At 40.4% G+C, this 25,893-nt stretch overlaps 1 protein-coding gene across 2 annotated transcripts in view; it reads right to left on the bottom strand.

Annotated features, from left to right (window-relative positions):
* The window catches only part of DOCK1 (dedicator of cytokinesis 1), a 352,450-nt gene that overhangs the window by 111,784 nt on the left and 214,773 nt on the right, over nucleotides 1-25,893 (bottom strand). For both annotated transcript variants that reach the window (XM_081192827.1, XM_081192828.1), the window contains exon 29: nucleotides 20,556-20,650. In XM_081192827.1, coding sequence (XP_081048953.1) covers nucleotides 20,556-20,650 — 95 coding nt within the window. The remainder of the gene's footprint in view (nucleotides 1-20,555; nucleotides 20,651-25,893) is intronic.

Here is a 25,893-nt window from a genome sequence, read left to right as displayed (position 1 = left end):
ACCTTGTAATGCCCTGAAGATAACAGTCGCATAAGATGGAAACACCTGAAACTTGGAAACAGCAACAACCCCAGAGTGTGGAGGACAGAGTGGAATGCCATGGGCTGACTGTATGTTCTACAAAACATGTGTTTGGGAGGTGATAGGCATAAAAAGTAGAGATGGACTTCTCTAACTTTGCACATTCCATCTTACCCACATCATTTTTATGTCATCCACATTTAATTCAAAGAAAAAGTCTGATTGGTATTCACATCACTATGCAGAATACCATCTGGAGAACTCAATTCTCAGTGTTTTGGAAAACGTTTTAATTGCAACCCACAGTCATGCATGTTAATAACAAAAAACTTGTCAATAGCTTGCCCATTAGCTTGTGAATAGTACAGGGTTGAGACAAAATGATGTAGCTGGGGAAACATGGTTAACTTTTTTTTACCTACAAGAATTTCCTCCTTTTTCACTGATGGGAGGTTGGAGATATAAGAAGAGGAGGAGCGTGCTGTGCTCTCCCCCTTTTCCTTCCCAGTGCTTGGTATTCTTCCACAATGAGCTTCCTCACAGATCCAATCAGCTGCTGTTTCAGAAGTAATTTTTCATGACAGATATCTATTATTCTGACAAGAGCAGTGCCCAAATCTGTGTGATGCTGCTTGAAGGTCAAACATCCCCAGTTGACATGGGTTATCTAGATCCATGCCAGCCTAGATTTTGACAAAGGTCTAGAACTGATGCTGCTTTGGACACTTTTGTCAGTAGCTCAATGCTTAGCTGGGCATAGGAGCTGTAGCTCAGTGGTAGAACATATAGTTTTCATGCAAAAGGTCCCAGATTCAGTTCCTGATGTATCTAGGTAGGGCTGGAGATAAACCTGTGCCTAAAATCCTTCAGAGCTGCTGCCAGCCAACGTCCACAATACTAAAATAGATGGACCAATTACCTGACTTGGTACAAAATAATTCCTATGAGGTAGAAAAAGCAAAAAGTGTGACCCTATTTGTTTCTCCTTGAATTCTTAAAGCTATAAGAACAATCTCAAAAGATGGTGATGGGAAGAGTCTGCTCCAGCCTGCAGTTTTGGGCTTATGCAATACTGCAAGGTTCCTTAATCTCCCATGCTATCTACGGTATATGAAACCACTGGGTAAGGTCATTGAAGGATATGGTTGAAGTGCTGTTTGTACATTAATGATACCTAGCTCTGTTACTCATTTTCATCTGGTTCAGCTCTGGTGTTTAAGGTTCTAAATAGATGTCTAGGATCATGATGAATTGAAAGAAGGTGAATAAACTCAAACTTAATCCAGATAAGATGGAGGTATTGATGGCTGGTGGTTCAGATGTCCTTGGGATAGGTGTTCAACCTGTTCTGGAGGGGCTGCACTACTCCTGAGGGTGGCAAGAGTGATCTCTCCCCCCCCACTCCAGTTAGGGTGGAATGCCAGCCCTCCTGGGTTGGAAGGATTTGGTTACTGTCATTCATGTCCTAGTAATCTCCAGAAAAGACAGTGTCTCTGCACGGGGATGCCTTTGAAAGTATTGCTATAACTCTATGAATAAGAATCATTTCAATTTATTGTGTTGACTCGAGAGACCTAAATGGTCTAGGGCCAGGACATTTAAACAGCCCTTTTAAAAGGAAACGAAAGAATTTGCACCCTAGCCAAGACAACCAGGTATGGTATCATCTGATGTTTTACAACAGCAACTGAAATAGCAAACTGGTTACTAGTTTGCAATGAAAGGGCTATCCCCCCCTTTTCTTTTCTTTACAGCTACATTTTGCTCAGATATTTACATAAAAAAGTGAGGTAATATACAGATGCAGTTGACATCAGGAAATTTTCATTTCACCAACTAAAATGATTTCTATTGATACACAAATGTATCTCCTATTATCATCAATCTGAACAGCTGGAAAGTATCTAACATGTGAATATAGTTGCTTTGTCCAAAACCTTCCCTAAAACTGCCTTCATTTTCTCTCCTCCATTGAAATCTTACTCAAAGGAAAAGAATTTTTTCTTCCAAATTCCTTACATAATCCAAAGAGTGGAATCCTTTAAAAAAAAAAGGAAAAAGGAAACAGTTTGGAAGCGCTTCACACACAGACAAGGTATAGCCCATTTATGCTATTTGCTATTTTTCTCTGGATTTGCTTCAAAACCTGAAATATGCTGCCTGTATACATCTATTTACTGGAATCAAAAGTCTCCAAATTGGGCATTATGTGCTGTGGAGTCTGGCACTTAGCTCTTGTGCCAGACAATCCACATCACATAATGCCCATGCAACTCTCAGTCACAGCCCAAACCACTCACTTTCCTAAATTGTTCAGCTTAACCTCCATGGATGTCAAGCGCAAAAACATCCTGCCGGTTTTCATGTTCAAAACATAGAGCTGTAGTCATTCTAATAGTGATATCTTACAAGCTGATCCTCCTGCAATATTGGTTCCATTTAAGTTTTCAAAGAGGAAAGGCATTTGTTTAAAAGCACCCCTGTGTTAGCACAGTGTCCGATTTTAAAATTTACTGCCGCAGAGAGGAAACTTACCTATAAAAATGTTCACTCTGAACTGGTGGAAGTTAGGAACATTTTTTCCAACACCTGAAGCACTTTTGATCAAGCAACATCTCATGTGAAACTGATCTCCTACACAAACCAACTCAGTAAAATAATGCTTGAATGAGCCCAAACTTCAAATAGCTAGGGAAGGAGCATACAAAGAGCAAAATTGCTTCTGTTCTCTGAAGGAGGAACAAAGTGTTGTAGCTGGAAGCTTTGCTCTTGGAGCCAATATGTTTGTGTGGTTCCACTAAGCCAGGTGTAGGAACGCTTTTTGGCCTGGTGTGCAGCACTTCCCAAATGCCCAACAACTAGCTAGCTGTTGGGCATTTGGGAAGCACTGCACAGATCACTTCCCAAGCACCTAAGCTTTGACTTAGAATATCTTGTGAACCTGACTAGCATAAATTCCCACTACGCAACACAAGCATGCTGTGTGCAATGAGTTGTTAAACTCAAGCCATATAATGTATTGATTTTATAGGACCAATGGTTTAATCTGTCATCTGAGGATGTTGCCCATAGTCATCTGATACACTGGACTGTTGACAATAGAAGGGAAAAGGCGCAAGGGAGGAACTTCAAGAAAATAGATTAACACATGAACCCTGCTTCTACATGCAACGCTGACATATTGAGCAGAACATTTAGCATATCAGACAAAAATACTTCAGACATTAAAAACCAAAAAGGAAACCCAACTCCTTCTACTATTGGCACCCAAAGCACCAACTCTTAGCAGCCTTTTCCACATACTACTTAATCAGCCAATTTCTCTGCCAGATTCACTCAATAATCACACACTTCACTGTTTTTGACAGCAAAATCACTTCAGCTGAAATGGAGAGATTTGTAAGGAGCTGGCCAGTTCAAATGGTGTAAGCACCAATATACGGTCAATACTTCTAGAGAAACATGGTGCGAACTCCTTGTTCCAATTGCTGCCTGGCTTGAAAGTCTTTTCTGTTGGCCGAAGAAGCATAGCAGAAGCTTTTTAAAAAACCAAAAACAAAAACAAAAAACCCATCATGGGGTGGGAAAAACTAACCCTTTTCTATTTCTGATCTATTAAGCAACAAACGATACAGAAAACTCATTACTCAAGAGAATGAGAATGCTTGTTTAGAGATTTCCAGGCTGTCTTTTGAATCAGATGGGTCCTATAATCTTTGTTGATCCTTCTTATAATGATTACCTGTCTCTCAGATTGAATTGCAACATAAACTGAATAAATAAAGGAGGCAATTAAGAAACAAGCTATCAAGAAGGAATCTGGTATTAACAGACACATCACATTGCTTTAGCAGGCTGTGCAATGTTGCCTTCCCACAGTGCCTACATGACCCAGAGTCCTACCTACTCTACAAGAGAATGAAAGAGCTCCATTTTCAAAACAACTATCCAGTGAAACTACTAGAGAAGGAAAGGCTATTAATCCAGAAATATCATTGTTCCAACAGGATGAGAAAGCTAAAAGCCTACTTTTAAAGCAATGATTCAGAGGACTATATGTAGCTTTATCACAGTTTCATTAAGGTAACCGAATAATTCTAACAACAACAACTATTAATATGACTATTACAACTATTGCAGTAGCAGCAGTATTTGGGAAAATTGAAGACTGGTTGTCTAAGATCCTACATACTTTAATTGATTCCATTGGTATGGACAAACAGTATCTCAAAACACTGTACTCTATTGGTAATCTAATTGTTATAGTTATGTTTTCTGAATGCTACTTTCCAGGGTAGCAAGTATTTTGCCAACATCTCATTTATCCTCACAAAACTTCACTGATGCAGCTTAAAAAAATATTTTTCCAAAACCACCAAGTGAGCTTCATTTTATTGTATGTGTATATATATGTGTGTGTGTGTGTCATGTGTGTGTCATGTGTGTACACACACACACACACACAAATGAATTTTGCATAACCACCCATAAGGAAATGTTCTCTGGGTGGCTTACAAAAATAAAACGGCTACAATAAAATATTTAACATACAATACAAAGCAATAAAAACAGCATAAAATTTGATTGAATAAAGACAAATCATAAGATTGAGACGTCCAGATTAATTTTTTTAAAAAAACTTGTTTAATAGGTCTCAAATGGGAAAAAAAAGTATTCATCTGGTGATGAAAAAAACATAAGGATTGCTTGGGAATGGATATGAACTTGAATCACAAGTGGAGCAAGCTGGATATATTCAGGAAATAGTAGTTAAAACTGAAGGCTGTTGTGTAGCCATGCCGAACACTATGAAACAGTTGCTTAATATAAAATGTGTATTAGTATCCTGTGATGAGAACAATAAACGAATGCAACTATCAATATTAGAATTGATGCAATATGTGGAAACTTGAGATGTCTCCAAGCATCTTTGGCTCTACCATTCAGGGTAGCTAACCTTAGTCATGCTGGCCACATGACCCGGAAGCTGTCTGCGGACAAACGCCGGCTCCCTTGGCCAATAAAGCGAGATGAGCACCGAAACCCCAGAGTCGGTCACGACTGGACCTAATGGTCATGGGTCCCTTTACCTTTATTCTAGATGATCAAGTCTCAAATGCTCCAAAAGATCAATTGTCACTCACTGCTGCTTCATTCTGTACAGGGCAAGAGAAATTGCTTGTCTGCAACGTACTACAGAATGCCCAAGGAAAGAACCTGTGTCCAAGCAGTTTCAAACACTAATAAGAGTGTGACTGGAAAAGAGAAGCATGACCCCATCATAAGCAAGAGAAGGCTTGTGAGCCTTTTGTGTAATGCTTTTTTTAAAAAAACAACAACAAAAAAAGAGAACTTTCAGGCCTGGTAAGGTTTACATGTAAGTATTTCAGTTTCCGCTCAAGTCCCTTTGCTTAAAAATATAAAGCTGCTTCACATTTTGGAAATTTGGGCCTACATCTACTCACCCTGATGTTCTTGCAGCATAGAATTTGTCTAGTTTAGTAGGAAAAAAGAATAGTCTGTGACAGTTCTGCAAGTTCTTTTTTTGTTGTTGTTCAAAATGCTTAAGACATAGAGCAGGTTTAAAGCCTTTTTCCTTTAGCGCCATCATCAGAAAACTCATTTCCTTATGTTCTCTGGTAATATTCTTGGTGCATACAAATGTGAAACACTAGCACCTTTGCCTCTGATATTTCCCAGTCATTTTCACTCCTCGTGATCAGCAAAAAAGCAGTCAATATGGCAGTTAGCCAAAGTACTATAGCTTTGGAAGATTAAAACTGATTTGCCCCAAGAGGAGGCAATCTTGCAGTTCATTTTCTTTTGGATATAATTTTCCATCTACTTTCTTAATGGCCTCATAGATGTAAGTATTAAGGAATAAATTTACTTTCACTTAAAAAAAATATGGGCATAGAAAACCTTGCAATTTTATTTCCCCACTAATTCTAACACCCCCACACACACCAGTACAATATCCTGTATTTGCAAGGGAAATGCATATTATTTTTATTGATAATCTTAAATTGGGTCTCTTTTCTGAAAGATGGAAGAATGCTTAACCTACTTCGTTGTTAAAATCACAGAGCAAGTCAAATTAGGAGCAACTTGTATTAAAATTACAGCCTCAAGTTATACAGAACTCTTCCTTAAGATCAGGGTGTTCAAATAAAGGATGGGGGGGGGGACAACACGAGGTTGGTCATGATATCTAGCATAGCTTCTTTGCCTATAGAATTTTGTAGTCTTGAGAGGAAAAAAGAAAGCACTGGCATACTTAATTAGGCAATTGTTAGAATAATAGAAATGGAAATAATATTGGCAGTTGTCTAGTCCATCCTCAGGGCAAAATCTGCAATGCAGGATACAACTGCAGCATCCTGGACAGATGGCCTTCTAACCTCTGCTCAAATACCTCCAGTGGAGGAGAGCCTGCCACATCCTGAGGCAGTTTTCTCCATTTCTGAACAGCTCTTACTCTTAAGATGTCTTTCCCCAACTCTTAGCTGAAATCTGCTTCCCGGAAATTTCCACCAACTGGTTCTACTTCGGCCCTCTGGAGCAATGAAGAACAAAACTGGTTCCTCTCCTATGTGACAGCCTATCCAATATTTTAAAAGCTGCTACCATGTCTCCCTCTTAATCTTCTCTTCTCCATACTAAACATACCAAACTCATTCAACATTCCCCATAGGACTTTGTTTCCAGTCTCCTCACTATCTGGTTCCACTCTTCTGCACACATTCTAGTAACTCAATTCCCTTCTTAAAATATAGTACCCAGAAATGACCAGTGCAGAACTGAGTGATGTTTATACAATGTGCCTCTTAATACAGCTTAAAATAGGGCTAAGTTATATGCCAGAGTTACTAGCTACTGAGAATCACCATGGAGTTCACTGGAATTTTCTACTGCCCCCACTTCCCACCCAGTTATAAGCAAGCAACTTATGGGTCTGGACCTTATCTACCTACACTGCTTTCTTTCTAAACATGCAATCTGGCCTGCCATTCTAAGCATCCAGTACACTGCAAGCTGTGTTTGGTGAGGAGAGGGAAGGAGGCAGAAGATTCCTCTATGCAAATTTTTCTCCAACTAAATTTCAACTGATGCAGTTGAATCCAGACTGGTGTGTATGTGTGTATATGTGGGAACTCTGCCCATGTTTTCTAATTTCCTCATTATTTCTATCATCAATACAAGAACCTATTACCAGATAAGAGGATAGTGTTTGGAGCGAAGGAAGATGGTGTGAATAAACTCTGATTATCTTTGCTATCCTGATTTTGTGAACAAATCCTAATATTCTGACAATCTGAATGGTAATACAGCACTTAATTTCCTGTGCCATGGTGCCAAGGATCAGCAACAGTAAATGTTACAAACATCTTTTTTGTACAATTCCTGTACCGATATAGTGAAAATTGCCCCTGGAAAAACAAGTAAAGTATTGCAGCCACTTTTCAGAAATAGCTACTACCTGATAATGACTTATGATAAACTTTCTGAAGTAGTTCTATTTTAATTTAACACGTTTGCCTCTATTTAATTACTTAGTTCACACCATAGCTTTTCTAAGTAACAAACACATCAACGAGTTCTTGCTCCTGACACTTGCTATGACAGAGTGAAAAATAGCAACGCTTGCAATGTGACTAACACCAGTTCAGTGGCTTGCTTTATATAAATAAAGAACAAGCTCTTGCAAAGCTTCACTTAATTCAGAGGTATTCAAGATGATTTTGCAAAAAACAAAAACAAAAAACAACCATATTCAGAATTTTGACATGCCAGATAGGGCTAGCTCCAGGGAGGTTGAGAGTGCATCCCCAAATAGCTCACCATTAACCCTCTTTTGCTGTATCCCTATGGTGATCAAAAGCAAAGGCACTTTTCACATCCTCAATGCTTGTCTTTATCATCTATATCAGGAATGAGGAATGGGAAACCTGTGGGTCACAATATGTTGTTCGACTAACTCATTACCCTGACCACTGGCCATATTAAAAGGTAAAAAAGTTAAAGGACCCCTGGATGGTTAAGTCCAGTCAAAGGAGACTATGGGATGTGGCGCTCATCTCACTTCAGGCCGAGGGAACCGGCATTTGTCCACAGACAGCTTTTAGGGTCATGTGGCCAGCATGACGAAACCGCTTCTGGCACAATAAAACACCGTGATGGAAACCAGAGCACACAGAAACACTGTTTACCTTCCTGCCACAGCGGTACCTATTTATCTACATGCACTGGCATGCTTTCGAACTGCTAGGTTGGCAGGAGCTGGAACAGAACAATGGGAGCTCACTTTGCCATGGGGTTTTGAACTGCCAACCTTTCAGTTGTCAAGCCCAAGAGGCTTAGTGGTTTCACCACAGAGCCACCTGTGTCCCATATTAACTGAGGCTGAAAGACATCCAATAACATATGGAGGGCCACAGGGTCGCCACACTTAATCTACTATATATTTTTGAAAGTGGGTTGTCTGTTTGTTCTCTCTTAAGTTCAGAATCCTCTTGAGATATCATTACCTAACTTTGAATGAGGATTTCCAAGGTGGAGGCAGAAGTTTTTGTTGACATTCAGGTGCTGGCTGTCACTTTGAATGAAGATGGAAGAGTGAAACATGGCTTCACCCAGTTTTTGGTGTGATGGGTCCAAACTAAAAAAATTAAACTCACAAATTAAACTATCAATTTAAAAATCACAGTGCTCTTTGGTTTATAAAAATTCCCAGGTCAACCAATATATAAAGAACAGTATCAGATAGCTTGTTAATTCCAGTATTGTAAGACTGACGCAGTTCCATGGTGTTTTTCAAGGAGGTGAATATTAACTATGACCCATAAAAAGAAATAACAGTTTCTTTCTTTCTTTCTTTCTTTCTTTCTTTCTTTCTTTCTTTCTTTCTTTCTTTCTTTCTTTTTCTTTCTTTCTCTTTCTTTCTTTCTCTTTCTTTCTTTATCTTTCTTTCTTTTAAATACAAATCCACTCAATAAGACAACATTTCAGGGAAAACATTTCTCCTCAGTTCCTCTGCTGAAATTATTTCCTGTATGTTTCAATTATTTACATTAATTTTAGTAACAAGATAGCTGCATTCCTCCACTCTCTAGCATTAAATGTACAGTGAACTAAATTTGCATGGCAATATTTTCCTGACTTAGGGCTCATCCACACTTCTGCTTGGCCTGCAGGTTTCACTGGAGAAATCCACTCTTTACCGCTTAATCAGAACAAATGTAAATCAGGTTTTCTGCGGATTGATGTTTGCTCCAATTCAGCCATAATGTTTTCAGGGAAAGCAGTGAGGCAAATGGAAAAGCACTTGGAGTTGTGCTTAAAAAGCACAGGACTGTGGAAAATCTCTTGGACCTCTGCTTTCTAGGCCCGGGACAAACAAAGTTTGGGAAAGCCCTGAATCTGAATGAAGTGCTGGGTATATTACAGATGCCTGCCTTCCCAGACAGCATGTTTCTCAAGTTATTTTAGCAAAATATTTCCTGAAAGTGGCATCTACTGCCATATAATGCAATTAAGTAAGTGGGCCAGAAGAAGCCTCCCTTTGTTAAATGATGTTGAAATCTTTGCTGACTAGGACTAAACAAAAATAGAACAATAGCAATTCATCTGGAAACACTCATACCAGGGAACATAGTTTAGATAAAGGGCTCAGATCCCTTAGGAATAAAAATGCTCAGAGATTCTCCTGCCCCACCAATACAAGTCCAGTTGTTCTGAACCCCTGGCCTACCTGGCAGTATGTCAAGTCTAAGTCCAGGGATCAAGCCACATGAGCAAAGTCCAAAGGTCAGAAAACGCAGCCTAGGGTCAGTTAAAGTAGCCAAGTCTGAAGTCCAGCTGTCAGAACACAGTCCAGAGCCAAACCTAAAGCGCACTCCTGCATCATCCAAGCCAAGCTCCATCAACATGAGAAGTTGAGCAGACACAGCACCTCAGCTCTGCTTCCCTTTCATACTTTGCATGCTGATTGCAGCATCTGGGCTTGACGAGGCATATGACCCTCACCTGTTCTGAGCCTATTCCAGCTGAGGAATCACTCACCTTCTCCCAGAGCTAATAAGCCCCACCTGTCCAACTAGGGAACTGGGCTGTGGGCCCTTACCTGCCAGCCTCCTAGAGTGCCACTCCTGCTATTCCCTATGCCTCAGAGCCCACCTTGTTCATCGGGACAGGCTCCCCTCTGGCTCTGGGTCCTGCTGCTCTGGTTCCTGTGCACTAACCTCCATCCCCTCGCTATCCTCTGCCACCCTGTGAGTACTTCTTTCCCCATTCCCTGCTTGTTCCAGTCCTGCCTACACCACTTGCTGGGGTCCTCTTTTTCCTCTTCCTCCTCCTCGTTGTCCTGCCAATTCAATGACACCAGTAGATTTCTCCAAAATCACCTTGATGTCATCAACAAACTCACAGTTTTCTGTATTATTATAGTGAAATGGGGTTTAATATGTAAATATTCCACAACACACATATTTCAGAATTTAAGCTGCACCCGATTTGCTTATTACCATTTTAGCAGAACAAGCATTGACAATAATAAATAAAAAGTACTGGAGAATGTGACTAAATAAGATCAAGTAGCAGCTGAGCCCTCCAGCAATACAGACACAAAAGATTGTATATAAAAAGAAGGGATATACATGGGAAGTTCACTGAACTAAGGAACACTTTAATTTTATAGATCTCATTAGCTTCATAAAATACATTTCACATTCAGAAGGTCTTGAAAATATTATACCTTCCATCAATCTTTGAGAAGAAATCACTAATGAACACAGAGGCTTCCAACTCCATTTCTGTGATCACCTCATTGATTAATTCTCTGCACAAGCACAAAAATATCAGATTGTGTAGGATGCATTTTATTTAGAAGTCAGTTCCTCCCTTGCTTTTTCAAGTTTTAGAAATGTTACAGCTGCTGGTTTTTCCTGCAAAGCATATTTTTACTCTCATTTATCCTTTACATTTCAAGTTCAATCTTTACTTTCATTTCTAGTTCAATTAGCAATCGATGGAATCTTGTTATGGGAAACCCTGATGTGTCTTGGAAGCTTGGAGCAGAGACGTTACGCTAGTTTTATCCAGCACGTGAGTCACTATTGCTTATTGGGGAGGATGGGAGGGAAGGTAGGCACCATGCAAGCACATCAGTGGAGTCAATTTGCTGCACCTGCCAGTGTGTTTGCATTGTGCCAATCCCCCTGCTGCCTTGCCCCTCTCCTTTTCGGTAAGCAGCAGCAACGCACCTGCTGGGAAGCTAGCATACCAGCTCTGCCCCACCTGGCAAGCTGCTTCTGCCTCCATCTTAACATCAGCACTGTTGGGCAAGCTTCACAGGACAGCTTCTCCATTACTGATCCTCTTCTGCAATATACTATAATGTCATAGGAATGTGCGGGGTACATTCTGCGACAAACCTTTTGGCTGCATGGGCCATATCTGTCAGGTGAGTGGGGCTGCTCACCTGCCTATCACAATGACATCATGTGCAATGTGCTTTGAACTCCCAAGGTCAGGCCTTCAAACACCTTGCAAGGCACTACTAAAAGGGAGGCTCTTTTCCCGTTGTTTTAGCAGAGAATCTCATGAATTTTGCATAGAAGCTCCTGCTAAAACAATGGGTGCTTTTGATACATAACCCTTCAGGATTCAAGGGTGGGTGGGTATCAGAACCTACTGCTGAAAAGGCAGCCTCTCCTCCCCCTGCCCTGCTCCCACTCACATGTTTAACTGGGATTAAAACTCCGTTGGTTAGAGTTTGGTGCTGATAATGGCCAGGCTGCAGGTTCAATCCCCATAAGGCACAGCTGCATATTCCTGCGTTGCAGGGGGTTGGACTAGATGATCCTCATGGTCCCTTTCAACTCTATGATTCTATATCATTGGAAGGGTGGTGGAGGGAAGAGGAACGGCAACTGTTCCCTCCCCCGCTCAAAATTAGATGATACAGGATATTGAGGATGCCTGAGAAGCTAGACCCGCTCTCTTAAGCATGCGGCTTAAGAGCAGACATGGTATATTTAGAAACCAATTCAATTTAGAAAACCTTCACTAAAGATCAAAACCATGAAAACCTCTCCAGTAACGCGCAACAGGTTAGCATCAAAATAAAATAAATCTTAATGAGAAAATTAGCAACATAGTCAAAATCATATTCCCCCAATAATGATTTTGGAAATTACTGAGGCTCAGATTAAAGCTCACTTCTATCTTATCCGTATGCTTGAGATCCGCAAAACTGCCCTTCCACATCCCATTGAATCTCCTTTTCCACCTTCTGCTCTGTCCTCACTTGACCCTCATGGAACCAAGTGAAATGTGGGAGCCTCTAAAATGCCAGTAAGATTGAGGACATTGAGAAAGTGATAAGCTAATAGCTGTAGATTCAGCATGGCCATCCACAGACTTAACAAGAAAGGCCAGTTCCAGTACCAAGGAAACAGGTGCCCTGCTCAAATGATACCAGACACTGTCCAAAGGGCAGAAGAACGCTAAATACTATTCTGTGGGGTGGCAGGTTTAAGTAATTAATGTGGAAACTAAAGGAGCCTATAAGGATTAAGAAGGGAAAGGGATCGGCTTAGATCTGTTTCCGAATCTCATCTCTACAACAGTACCTCTGACAAGTTCAATTTCATTGATGCAGAGTTATCACTTATAGGCTTGCTACGATAAATCAAAGTTCTAGGAAATAGATGGCTTAAGAAACAGATCCATTATAGTCCACACACTGCTAGAATACTAAGTCCCTAAGCGCACATGTGATGTCATTATCAACAGGATACTAATGTCAAGCAGAAAACTGCCTCAATCTTGACTGTCAAAGATAAAATTTTGGAATAGGAGCCTTTTTTCTCTTGCTGTGTAACTCCAATTGAAAGAAGCACTGCGCCAAGCTTTCTTTTCCTTTCTTTCTTTCTTTTTCTCGTTAGGTGTACATAAGAAAAGCACCAGGAGAAATAAGGATCTAAACAACATTATGTGTGTGTTCACTTTTAAATGTTAAAACATGACAGCTACAACAGAAAGGAAAGTTCTGCTAAAGGTCAAGGGATTGTGGAACTCGTTCCAAAGCTAGGATTCTTTTAAAAATAATGATAATGATAATCATCATCACAACTTATTCTACATACAAACATTTAGTATATTACAGATGATTCTTGTCTGCACGCAAAAAGATCCACACAGAGCTTCATAAAGTAGGGTTACCAGACGTCCCCGGTTCCCAGGGACAGTCTCCGGATTTGCAAATGTGTCTCCGGACAAATTCCAACCCCGGAATGTCCCCAGATTTGCAAATCTGTCCCCGGGAAACGTGGCAGCCGCCACCTCAGCAGCCCGGCTGTGGCACCTGCCATTTTTCCTGCGCCACGGCAGCGAGCATCTCTTGAAGCCAGCCAGAGCCAACTGCACTACCAGGCTGGCCCCTCCTGGGCAACGGCTTCCCGTCCATGACTCCCGAGCCTCCCCTCATCTGTCAAAACAAAGGGGGAAGGGGAAAGGAGATCGGGGAAGGCTCGGGAGTCACTGGCGGGCGGTGTACCATTGCCCAGTTTTTAAAAAAACTTTGCGCGTTTATGTTTCATAGGGTGCAAAAGAAGGGCTTTGCACCTTTATACAATATGCATGTGTGCTTGGGCCCAGGGTCTTTTGCCTCACCATCCCCACTACTGACTCCCTGTTGCTACTCAGCTTAAAAAAAAAGTGTCCCCGGATTCATTGAAAAAAATCTGGTAACCATATCATAAAGCCCTGCTTACTTCTCCTACTCTCTACTCCCCCAAGTATACATGTATGGCAGAGTTGTCTCGGAAATAGAAGATCTGTATGCATCCCTTCCGATCTGTCTGAATGACTGCACAGACCACACCCATCTGGAACATGTACACCAAAGGGGAGGAACAGGAATGTCTTTATCTGTTCAGGAGACACCGACACAGAGAAAGATCATGCTCACCGTTTTTAAGATCTATAAATATATTAAAATATTTATGGCATGTGAAGAATAGTTAAAATGTGGGCCACATTTCTTAAGTTTCAATGTACAACTGGTGATACCCAGAGAGTTCACTTCCTACTACTCTTCTGAGTTAATTACTTGATTCGCAGTTTTCATACAAATAAAGCATCTTCCAGGGTGTTTTGGCTGCACTCCCATGTCCATTATCTTAAGTCATCCTGAGGTCACTAAACGCTTGCCCAGCTTCCCATATACAAGGTATTAACAACAGAATTCTTTTCACCATCTGGAATTTAAAGAGGAGCTTGGAAGAAGGTCAAGATGGGTTAGCAGAATGGGACATCTCACTACACCACAATATTGGACAACAGCCTGAGGATGGAACAAGTATAGGCAGCAGATAGAAGGCAGAGGATCTGAGACAACCCTGGCTAGATATGCAGGATTTAGTTATTTTCATCTCCTGGCTAATTAAGTGATAGAAAATTTGGTCGAGGAGAGTGTATCGGAGCAGTGGATCAAGCTTGGCATAAATCATTAGGTTTAAAATATGACAACGGCAGAATTTCAAATCGTTGAGTTTTTTTATTTATTTAGTAAATTTGAATACTGCGCTTCATCCTTAAATCCTATGGCGGTTGCCCCATCATTTCCTACTTGCTCTGACCTACAATTTAGGGTCAAACTAGACATGGCATTAAATGTGTCTTTGCATTTAATGTGCACACTTAATAAAATTAAAACAGTGTGTGTGTGTGTGTGTGTGTGTGTGTGTGTGTGTGTGTGTGTTTGCTTAAAATTAAGTTAACCCTTTCATCCCTTGCTGCAGTTTTGTCAAGAACCCTTTCTCTGTCACTGCTATTTTCACTGGAATGAAATTTCCATTGATATTTCTCATCAGCAGAAGCAAGCATCCATGTGCTACAATCTGACAGGAGCTGCTCATAGGAGCTGATAAGCAATAGTTCTTCAAGTCCTGCAAATTAAATCTTGTGTATCATGCATTTAAGTTTCCAGCACACCCACATGTTGGGGACATGTTTAATTAACAGTGAGAATGATATGAAAATCCTAAAAATAAGCTCCAGGGAAGCATCTTTTTAATAAATGGGTTTATGACATTTGGGTGCATATTTAAGAGCAGAGCACACACATTCCTGCATCTTTCTGCTGTTTGTAGCAACAGAGTAGTCTATACTATACTCTTGACATCAAAACTAGAATGAAATGTGATGTTGAACAGAGATTTGCCACTCAAAACAACAATAAAATCAATAACCATTTCGCGTGGGAGTTCAGTTTCTGGCCTCCATGCATCGGCAGAGAGCGTATAAGCATGCCCCACCCCCGTTCTGCCCTTTTTATGAGTTTTTTTTACATACCACTTTACATTTACTTTATATTTACATTTATATGTTGCTGCCATCATTTTTGTATTTTTTTTTAATGTTGACATTTTTGAATTTGGTATATTATGCTTAATGATTTATAAGCCTTCCAGGATGCAGTAAACATTATATGATACTGAAGAATTTGTAACCTTCTCCCCAGATTAATTTGTATTGCTGTGTCAGCTCTCAGTCACGACGGAACCAATCTTGGCCAACTCACCAACTTAATCGAGAGGAGGAAGAAAGAGGTTGGCAGGGGGAACTCAATTGCAACTGACAAAGCAGTATTTTTATTTCTTAAAATGGATAGGAACTGGAACCTAGCTTGAAAAGGTAAATAACTATTTCTCAAAGGGCTCTTATTTATTGACAGAAAAATTATGTTATACATAATGTACAGCAAACACAGTCTACAAATATTCCATCACGTTAAAAGCCATTGTAATTTGGCTTTGACTTATTCATCAATAGAAACACACTAGGTGACAGAAATCAAAACAGGAATTGTACAATAGACTATATACTTTTTACTTCAGCATTAAATAGATTGTGACAATGTTTCTAAATAATGCTGTTGCACATGGATGAAGCTGCTCTTGTTTGATGTTGATGTGAAGACAACAGACCCTACGGGTTGAATCATTGCACAAACAAAATGATAACTGATTGAGCAACAAAATCTGTCCCCTCTCTTCTCCATATATATCCCCAGCAGTGTCCCCAAATCTTTCCTGGATGGTTGGTGTGTGTGTGAAAGTTCTGTTCAAGCATTGTTGATCTATTTTGATTGTATCTGTAAAATCTTTTAACTGAATACTAAAATGAAGAAGAAGAAGAGGAGGAGGAGGAGGAGGAGGAGGAGGAGGAGGAATTTAACAGGCAGGAGAACACCAATAGGAAATTTGGGAGTGCGTGATGACTCAAGACAAAATGTTCTGGACAATTATGCAGAGAACTTCATCCAAGAATGCATTGGCAGAGACTGTTCCTTTTAATCATGATGATAAATGTTTTGCTTTATTCGGTCAACCACCACCAAATAAACATTTCTAGAGCATATTGGTAGCAATCAACCAGGACAAAAATCTAGTGGAAATCAATTACATCCTCTAACGTAATTCCTTGATGAATAAATTTTTTAAGCCAGCTGATGTTAATTCAATTTTGCAAGCACTGTGCATACGGAAGTCATGTACAGAGAAAGCAGAGTCTGAAGGCTGAAGTCCTATGCACACTTACATGAATATGATGTGCCATCAAAACTTAATATATAAAAGCAAAGAATTAGTGTTGTAAGGGGCACAGAAGATATACAGAAGATGCTTACTTATCGCTGTGGTGGTTGGGAATTACTTTGAGAATTTGAAAAGCATATAATGCTTAAAATCTGCGGGTCACTAACAAAGTACTGATAAGGGGAAGAGGGGCTACATTGTACGGCACGCTTGTTCTGAATTCTGTATACAAGTGACTCCCTACTTAAGAAGGGGTTATGTTTTGGGGAGCCCCCCCACACATAAAGGAAATTGCATAAAGTGGGGAGCACCCGTTAAATGCCCTCTCTTTCTTCAATCCATACCAAAATGACTGTTCCAAAAATATCCACAACTAGAATTGAAGCTCTGAGGCCATCAGGAGCCTAAAGGACATGTGGGAAAGTGGCTTCTGCTGTGCTACCCCACACTTCAGCTGTTAGGTGAGGCGGCTGAGCAGCGTAAACTAAGCCCTTGTGTGCCTCTGGTCTTTGGGGGGGGGGGGGCCTTCCATTATCACCAACATCCTCTTTGGGCTCTTCTGAGCCCTGAGGACTCTCCAGCTCTCTCCCGCCATTTCCAGGTTTGAATTGAATTGTTTAATTATTTCCCGGTGCTGCACATATACATGGTCACGCATGAGCCCGCCACTCCAAAAAACCTATTGGCCAGATTTTACTAACATGGTACACAAGCAGCACAGAGTTTTCAGCTAGCACAACAGGGCTTCCTCCCCTGATGCATGCCCATGCCTCCCTGAAATCCAATCTAGAAGGTCAGAAGAATCCTCCAAACAGCACATGGCAGGGAGGAGGAGGACAGGAGGTATCATTCTGTCTAGCAAGCAGCAATTTTTGCTCTGGCAGAACAAACGTATTAGTGAGACAGTGAATTCCACCCTGTAGTTTTAAGTCATTAAGCAGCACTTCCCGTTTCAGTGACTTCATACATTTCAAAGATTATACTATATTCTATAAATACTTATTGAGCACTGATATGTCAAGCACTGTGGATATATTGTATTCTGTTTTAAAGAGAGAAGTAGTATATGTCTGTGAAAGTCTCATAAACAAAAAGAAAATGAAATGTGACCCCCCCCTTAAATGGATTAGAGCCCCATTTACTTCTGACAACATGAAACTCTTTCAGTTTCAATGCACATTTAAAAATGAATGTAAATACTGACATTTCACAGTGGAACAAAAGTTTTAAGCTATGACTGAATAATGTTTTTATATTTTTGCTTTGTCATTAAGCAGGTAATGGAAGGGGCAAACAACAACAGTTATTTGGTGGACATATTATTTGTAGAGATGCTTCTGCTAAGAGTTAGTGATTAATATGATTAAAGGGGACAAAGGTAGCATTTTATACAGAATGATACAGCATATGAAGTAAGTTGCCCAATGATGCTCCCAAACATTTTAATTAAGAACTCACCCAACTGACTTTTGTCTTGGGGTCCTTCTACCTGAACAAAGCTACCATGCATTCATATACATCTTTCAATGTTATGCGGTGTTGTATTTATCTATATTCAGTACCAGCAATCTACTAACTAAGCATTCTGACTTGGAGTATTCTCGCTGCCCTTGATTTCCTCATTAGCGTTGTTGAAATCCTTCATTAAATGTTATTAAATCAGAATGTCTTGCTCCAATAAAAAAAACCAACCACCTAATTTCCCTCAATTAGTAAAAATGTTGCTAACTTCCTGAAACATGGATCAACAATTAAAAATGCTTGATTTTTAAATGGCAACTTCCTGGCTACACAGTTTTCCTACTAGCATCACAGAGCACACACTAATATGTACAAAGGGGGGGGGATTCATTTTCCTTGTGGCCAAGCAGATGACAGTTACTGTGGGCAACTAAGATTTATCGTTAATGGCATTTGGGGGGGGGGGGACATGTTGTATTCCTCATCAGCTTTCTACATGAGTACAACAAGGCATTGACAAGAACTCCTGTCCAGTCTAGCCTCAGAGCTGTTTCTCACTGCCTTTGAAAGACACAAATACACTCTTGGGAGTCGCACCCTTGTCTTGTGCCAAGAAAACAATCTTCAAATGACAACTGGAACATGCACAACTGTGTCAGGTGGAACTCATGCTCCCTCTGGAGTTTTGCTCACTTTCTTCCTCTTTAAACCACAGCCTTCTCTTTCATGACTAATGTGACAACGCTGCCCAGAGTCTCCCTCAAAAGAAAAAATGGACAGGTGATAGGCTAACATCTTCATAAACTGCTGTGGGATAACAAATGTAAATTCTGTCAAAGCTTTCTCAGCCACTTACATGTATAAATGCAGTAAAAATGCTAAAGCAAACAGAACTCTGAAGAGCCTCCACATTAAAATCCTAAAAAGTATAATCCCATGCATGGCAACATGCAAATGAAATAGCTACTCAAAAGTACACTACCATACACAAGCTTTTGGCCAAACCTCCAAATGTACACATATTTTTTTAAAGATGTCTGTCAATAACAAGTGAACATAGAATTCAAATATGCCTGCTTTCATTTTAATTAAGTTCTATGGCACAATAAACTTAATTTGAGAGAAGCTTTTGTATCTTCTCTGCCAAGGCACCATAGTTTAAATATTTTGGCACAGCTGCAGCTGAACTCTATGGCAGAAATAAAAACACACATAAAAAGGATTTCAAGTGCAATAATCTTATATCTGAGGAAGGCACTCCAAAAGCAAAACTTTGATACAAGCACCTATTGTGTGTTGAATACACCACTCAGGCAGTTTGGCTTGAGAACCTGCAAAAAATGTGGAAGTGAGAAGAGCAGAGGGCAAGGGGGGGATAATCTTCCCATCATATTTTTAAGCCCCCGTTCAAGAACTTTTCCAGGTAGCTAGTAACAAAAGAAGCACTCAATAGGCTTTAATAAGAGGTTTTCATGTACTCATTTAGAATGAAGGTTAAACGGCACTTAGAAAACACAAACAGTTCAGTAGCACTAGGGGAGATCTGATTAAATCCAGTGGTGGTCAAGGGTATTAGGGGAATGGTAGTATGTCTGGTGGGGGGACGGGACACTATGCTCCTTCTGGAAAAGTTTGTTCACCTTTGGTCCCGACCCTGCACTCACCTTTCACTGGTGGGCTCCTATAAATGACTTTGACTGGCTGGCTAAAACAGGTGAGGGTAATGGAATTCTAAACAGACATCCCCACTAAATTTATTGCAACAGTACAAATAAATCCATTTTACAAGAAACAGGTTTCATGGTTTAAAGAGAAAACACACAAGGACCTTGTGGCGTTTGCCCTCCTAGCTGTGTGACATCATACTGGGTTCATAAGGATAGGGTTAACTAATTGTAAAATGACTAACCTATAGGAACCCAAGGGGAGGAGTTAGAGTTAGAGTTGTTAAGAAGTCAGTCTGGGGTTAGAGAAAAGAGAGAGAGGATAAGTCTGTGGGTTGGGCTAGTCTGATGTGAGAGAGTGAGAGAATCGGTTAAGAGGAGTCAGTCAAACAGTTGAGATAATCAGTCAGAAGGCATTAGGAAGGTATAGGCAGGTAAAGAAAGTAAGGTTAAGAAACTGACAAGAAAATTATCTGAGAAACCATAAACTTGTTAATGCTTATAAAATAAACTTGTTTATTTGGTTTGATTTTAACAACTGTCTGGGATCAATAGACCGTCAAACATCCGGGGACCCGTGTGATCGCCACAGACCTGTACCTGAATGTTCGCTCCCTTGACTTGTGGCACAACAGAGAATCAATGGTTTGTTGAGAAAACATTAAACAAAATGAAAAATACACATTGGAAAAGGGAAAATGAAGCTTAATAGACTGAGAGCAGGCAGATACAAACACTGCACATCAACACACATCAGTATTGAAATAGTAATTTCAGGCAATGTTCAGTGAATTTCATTTGTACTTACTTATTCTGCATCATGTTCATGATAACCCAGTCAGAGGGATAGACGTTCTTCCCAATGAGATTCTTGAACATGATAAATGTCTCCATCAAGAAGTCCTGAAATAATAAGGAAAACATATGAAGAATGTGTGTGTGTGTGTGTTTGATGGAAGCTGGCTGAAGAAAAAGTCACTAGATTAATGACCAGATTTCAAAAATTAAGGACAAATATGGCAAAACTAACCAGCTCTAACCAATGCAATAAATTACTGTGATATATGAGTTACTGTAATAAACAATAATTAATTACTTGATTACACAATATGATACTGCTGAACATAATTAATTTGCTGGATTGATGACCAGATTACAGAATTACTTCTTGCCGGACAAATACAGCAGAACTAACCAGCTCTGGCCAATGCCGTACCAAGAGCAGACTGTTGTGCAGCAAAGTTGTATCGCAGGAATTTATTGCAAAATCACAACAACAAAAGCGATATAGACTGAAAAGAAAAAAATACAACCATGCAATGTGTAATGGATGCCTTGGATTAATATTTAAGGAATGGTGGAAAATATGAAGAGCTAAAGTGCAGCTGATGTAACGGATTCATTTTAATTTGCCAAGATTTTTAATGTTATGTTGCAACATATTAGCTTCTGACCCAACAGGAGTTTGTCATACATATAAGAGGCCAAAAGTTTCAGTAGATGGGGGCAGAGGGGGCGGGACCACACACACATATACATTGATTTTGAATCAAATCCCTAAATTCAAAGAGTGACTATTGTGCAGTTACCACTGTCATGACTCACACCCAAGACATTGATGAAAAACAGTATTTTGACAAGAATAGAATGACCTTGCATTGCAGACTTAGAATTTGTGATTGACAGTGGTTAACATGTGTTGTTTGCGTTACATAAGGGAAATGTTTTATTCTAGGCACATACTTAACAAGCTCAGTAAATGTGTCCTCACTTTAAATGATCAAACTGCATACTGTACTACTCTTCCTCCCCTGTATCTTGGTAAAAGCTTAACATTTCCTTTTCTAGATCAGCCTAAATAGTTTGCTGACTGAATTATCATAGAGTCTTGCTTTCATTTAGATGCATGTTTTTCTTCTGAATAAAACGGTTTGCTTCCTTGCTACCTTGCTTCATAACTTAATAATCGAGACTTCAGTAGGATTTATGCTTATGTGAATGGGGGCAGATCTGGACCTACATAGTTAACTCTGAATATTTTATGGTTGCAGATGCATGCTCTCTTAAAGTAGATTTCATTTCATACTTTATTAGTTGTACAGAGTACTTCTGCTGTTGGATTTTCATATTTTTTTTCTGCTGCGTGCAAGATGTATTTCCATATACTTTGCAGATTAACTTGAATATTTTACTAATCATGAAGTTGAAGGAACAGATTTTTGTATTGATTTGCTGATTCAGTGACACAAGCTTAATCTGTTTGCATTTATGCTTAAATGCTCTCAGATTATAATCAGAAAAAACAAGTTTAATAGCACTTTCATTCCATCAGGATGCATCAGACAGAGCTCCTGCATTCTCCCTAACAGGTTCCATTATAACTGGTAATTGGAAAAAATTACCGGTATATACTTTAAAGGAAGTGGTGCCTGGGTTTGCTGTTTTTTTCTTCCTTCCTCATTCCCTTTTCCTTTTGTGCCATGTCTCTTCGGCTGTAAGCCAATAGGCAGTCCTGTCTTGTTTTTATTTATCTTACATAAGCCACAGTGGGAGCCTTTTTAGCTCATAAGCAGGATAAAATTGCTTATATATTTATATAATTATGTTTTCCTTATTTTCAGAATAGGAATGCTGGTACCTGTTCTCCCACTGCACCTGCCCTGTGAAGCTCACTGGGCACAGATGTCAATCACCTTTCTGCCTTCCCTCAATTCTTGAAATAACCAAAAGGATGGGGAAATAATAAAAAATAATTTTAATAATGTTATTATTTATACACCACCCATCTGGGGTAAATAATTTAAATGAAGGCAGGGTGCTACTTTCACTGGTACTACTGCTGGTTTTTAATTTCCTGTCTACTTTCTCCCAAGGGAAATCCAGCCAGGCTGCGTCAGGAGGGAAAAGGTGAACATTTAGTCTTCCATCTTTTCTCACTGCCCACAAAAGAGGGAAAATACTGACTGGAGTATGCTAGGGTGAAAAAAATAACTCTCATTTAGTTTAACTATTCTGACATATTTATTTATCATTTTCTTTTGAGAGGATTTCCAAAGAAGACCAAGTGCTCAGATTGGCAAAAGCAAGTTTTGTTTTTGTTTTAAAAAAGCTTGGATGTTTGGGAACATTGGGAGATTCAGGGTAGATAAAAGAAAGCAATTCTTTGCGCAGCGCCTAGTTAAACTATGGAACTTGTTCCTTCAGGAAGCATTGAGGGCCACCAACTTGGATGGCTATAAAAGAGGATTAGAGAAATTCGCAGAGGACAAGGCTATCAATGGCCGCAATGACTATGTGCTGCCTGCACAATTTGCCTCTGAATACCAGTTGTTGGGAATCGCAGGTGGGCATAGTGCTGCTGTGCCCATGTCCTGCTTGTGAGCTTCCCACAGACATGTGAGAAGAGGATGCTGGGCTGGATGGGCCTGGTCCAGCAGGATCATCTTTAAGCTGCATAAAGGTAAAGGGACCCCTGACCATTAGGGCCAGTCGTGGCCGACTCTGGGGTTGCAGCGCTCATCTCGCTTTATTGGCCGAGGAACCCGGAGTACAGCTTCCGGGTCATGTGGCCAGCATGACTAAGCCGCTTCTGGCGAACCAGAGCAGCGCATGGAAACGCCGTTTACCTTCCCGCCGGAGCGGTACGTATTTATCTATTTGCACTTTGACCTTTGACGTGCTTTCGAACTGCTAGGTTGACAGGAGCAGGGAGCAACGGGAGCTCACCCCGTTGTGGGGATTCGAACCGCCGACCTTCTGATTGGCAAGTCCTAGGCTCTGTGGTTTAACCCACAGCACCACCCGCGTCCCAATCTTAAGCTGCATACAATGCATGCAACTTTTAAAAATACCACTCTCACAACAAAATAGTAACACCAACGACAGATACAGCAGATTAGAAACAGCTGAATAGAAAAGGGGTAATTCCATTAAAATCCCTCCATCTGGCAGATCAAATGCCTGCCAGGCAGGAATAACAAAGACTGCACAGCATACAAGGTAGATGAGCCTTGCCTGCTTCAGCATGTCCTTTTTATTTATTTAAAAATTTACACCTTGCCTCATCCACAGCTACTCAAGATAGCTCCCAAAGAAACCAAAACAGCATTATAATTATAACACCTGATCTAATACCCTAATTATACCAGTAATAATGTTACAGCACAGTCAGTGCAGAATGACAATATATTAGAGAGAGTGTAAAAAAAAAGAGTGAGGTTCAGAGCATATTTGGAAAGGCATTCAGCTACTCCTCTTTTAATGGAGTTTGTTGATGCTGTGACACAGAAAAGCAGCATGATTAATATTATAAACTATTACTCCATCCTGCCTATCAATTTACAGTTTTGTGCAACAGGAAAGAATATACTCCCCCTCACCCTTCCATCAGGCTCTCAAATGTTTTACACACCATGTAACATGGGCTTTTCCAGCTTAAAGTGTTTTGTTTATTTACTTATTGTTATCTACAGGCTGGCCTATAAGAAAGGCTCTCAGGGCAACATTACAGGATAAAAACAAATCAAGTTAAAAACCCAATTATAATAACATGAACAATATATTAAAACATGATGCCGCAAAACACAAACAGTGGAAAAATAAAACAATGTCTAAAACAGATTTAAAAAGCTCCAGGGATGTAAAAGGCCTGGACACCAAATACTCATTTAAATGGGTGTGGAGGTCAAGCACAGCAGGGGTTTCTCTGTGCCTCTATGGACAAAAATGGATCAAAGAAGAGCAGTCAAGCCTGAACCTCGTTCTTTGGGGGAATTGCCATCCCATCCAGGACAGGTTGGACTCCCCTCACATGAACTGACAAACTATGTGTTAATAATCATTCTACCTTATCTGGACTAAGCATGTCAGCTGGGTTTGGTGAGAAGGCCACTTTTTGATGCAACTGCTTCCTGGAATCAGTGTGTGATGGCCTGGGACTCGGGCTCGGAACCAGAGGAGACGCAATCTGCACCGGATCCTTTGCCTCAGGCATCATCTGAACCAAGTCTGGGGCCTGATCAGTCTATACAGGTTCCCCTGCAACAAACACCAGCTGGGCCGAGTCAGGGGCCTGAGCCTACCCTGGCTCCAGATGCGGGGATTACCTCGTTGCCTTCAGCTGCACCATCACTTACAGCCGCTCCACTACCAGTTTGGTCAGGGGAGGCTGAAGCAGCCCCTGGGTCTAGTGATGATACTGAAAACTACAGAGGGATCCAGGAAAGTTAAAAGGATGACACTTTGCCTGCCGCTGTCTCAGCAGAAGTTATCCCATGGTAAGACCAAGGCAGTTTCTGTATCAAAAGCAGGCCCCAAACCTGATAGAAATGGGTTTACAAAATCAGTTTTGGCCATGAGGATTTACAGCTGGCTGCCCATTAGTCATTCACAGCCTGTCCCAAAGAAGGAACACTAGCCATTGGCCAACAGTTGTTGAAACTGTCAGGTGCACTGTAGGTATTTTCCCCCAGGAGTGGTCATTAACTTGAGAAAGAGCAAACATATGTGCTAGGCTGCAGAAAGAATTTAGCTCCATTTACGCCACTAGTGGTAGTCTTCAGGATAAAATGGAGTTTACAAAACGAAAGAAAAAGAGGCCAAATGAAGCCAAAAGATCAACTGCTTTATAGCAGAAAGCAGCAATGAAAGTAATTTCCACATTTCCCAATAGTATTGGGGTCAGGGTAACAGACTTCCAAAGCAATACTTAAACAGACACAATGGGCAATTAAACTCTTAAAATGAAAGTACAAGCTTGACCCTGACTGAATAGGATCTACATAGCAAATTCTTTTCAGGCTCAGAAACGGCAGAATATGTTCCTATAACAATTCATGTGAGCAACTAAAGCTGAAAATCCTAAGTATAATCAGAGGGCATAAATCTCACTGAATCCAAGAGGACTTAATGTAAATATGCTTAGAAGTGGGCTGTAAAAGTCTCACAATTATTGCCAAAATCAGGGGTACCAATCTGGGACCCCCTAATCGTTGTGGACTGCAACTACCACATTCCTGACCGTTGTCCATACTAGCCCAGGCTGATGGCAGTCAGAGTCCAACAACATCTGAAATGCAGCATGTTGGCTACCCTGGCCTGATCTAAGGAAATGGCAGGAGAAAGAATATACAGTTCAGGTTGCCTCA

Source organism: Podarcis bocagei, assembly GCF_964188305.1.
Source record: "Podarcis bocagei genome assembly, chromosome: 4".
Classification (NCBI taxonomy): Eukaryota; Metazoa; Chordata; class Lepidosauria; order Squamata; family Lacertidae; genus Podarcis; species Podarcis bocagei.
Note: the sequence above shows the minus strand (reverse complement) of the source record. Positions and strands in the feature narration are given on the sequence as shown.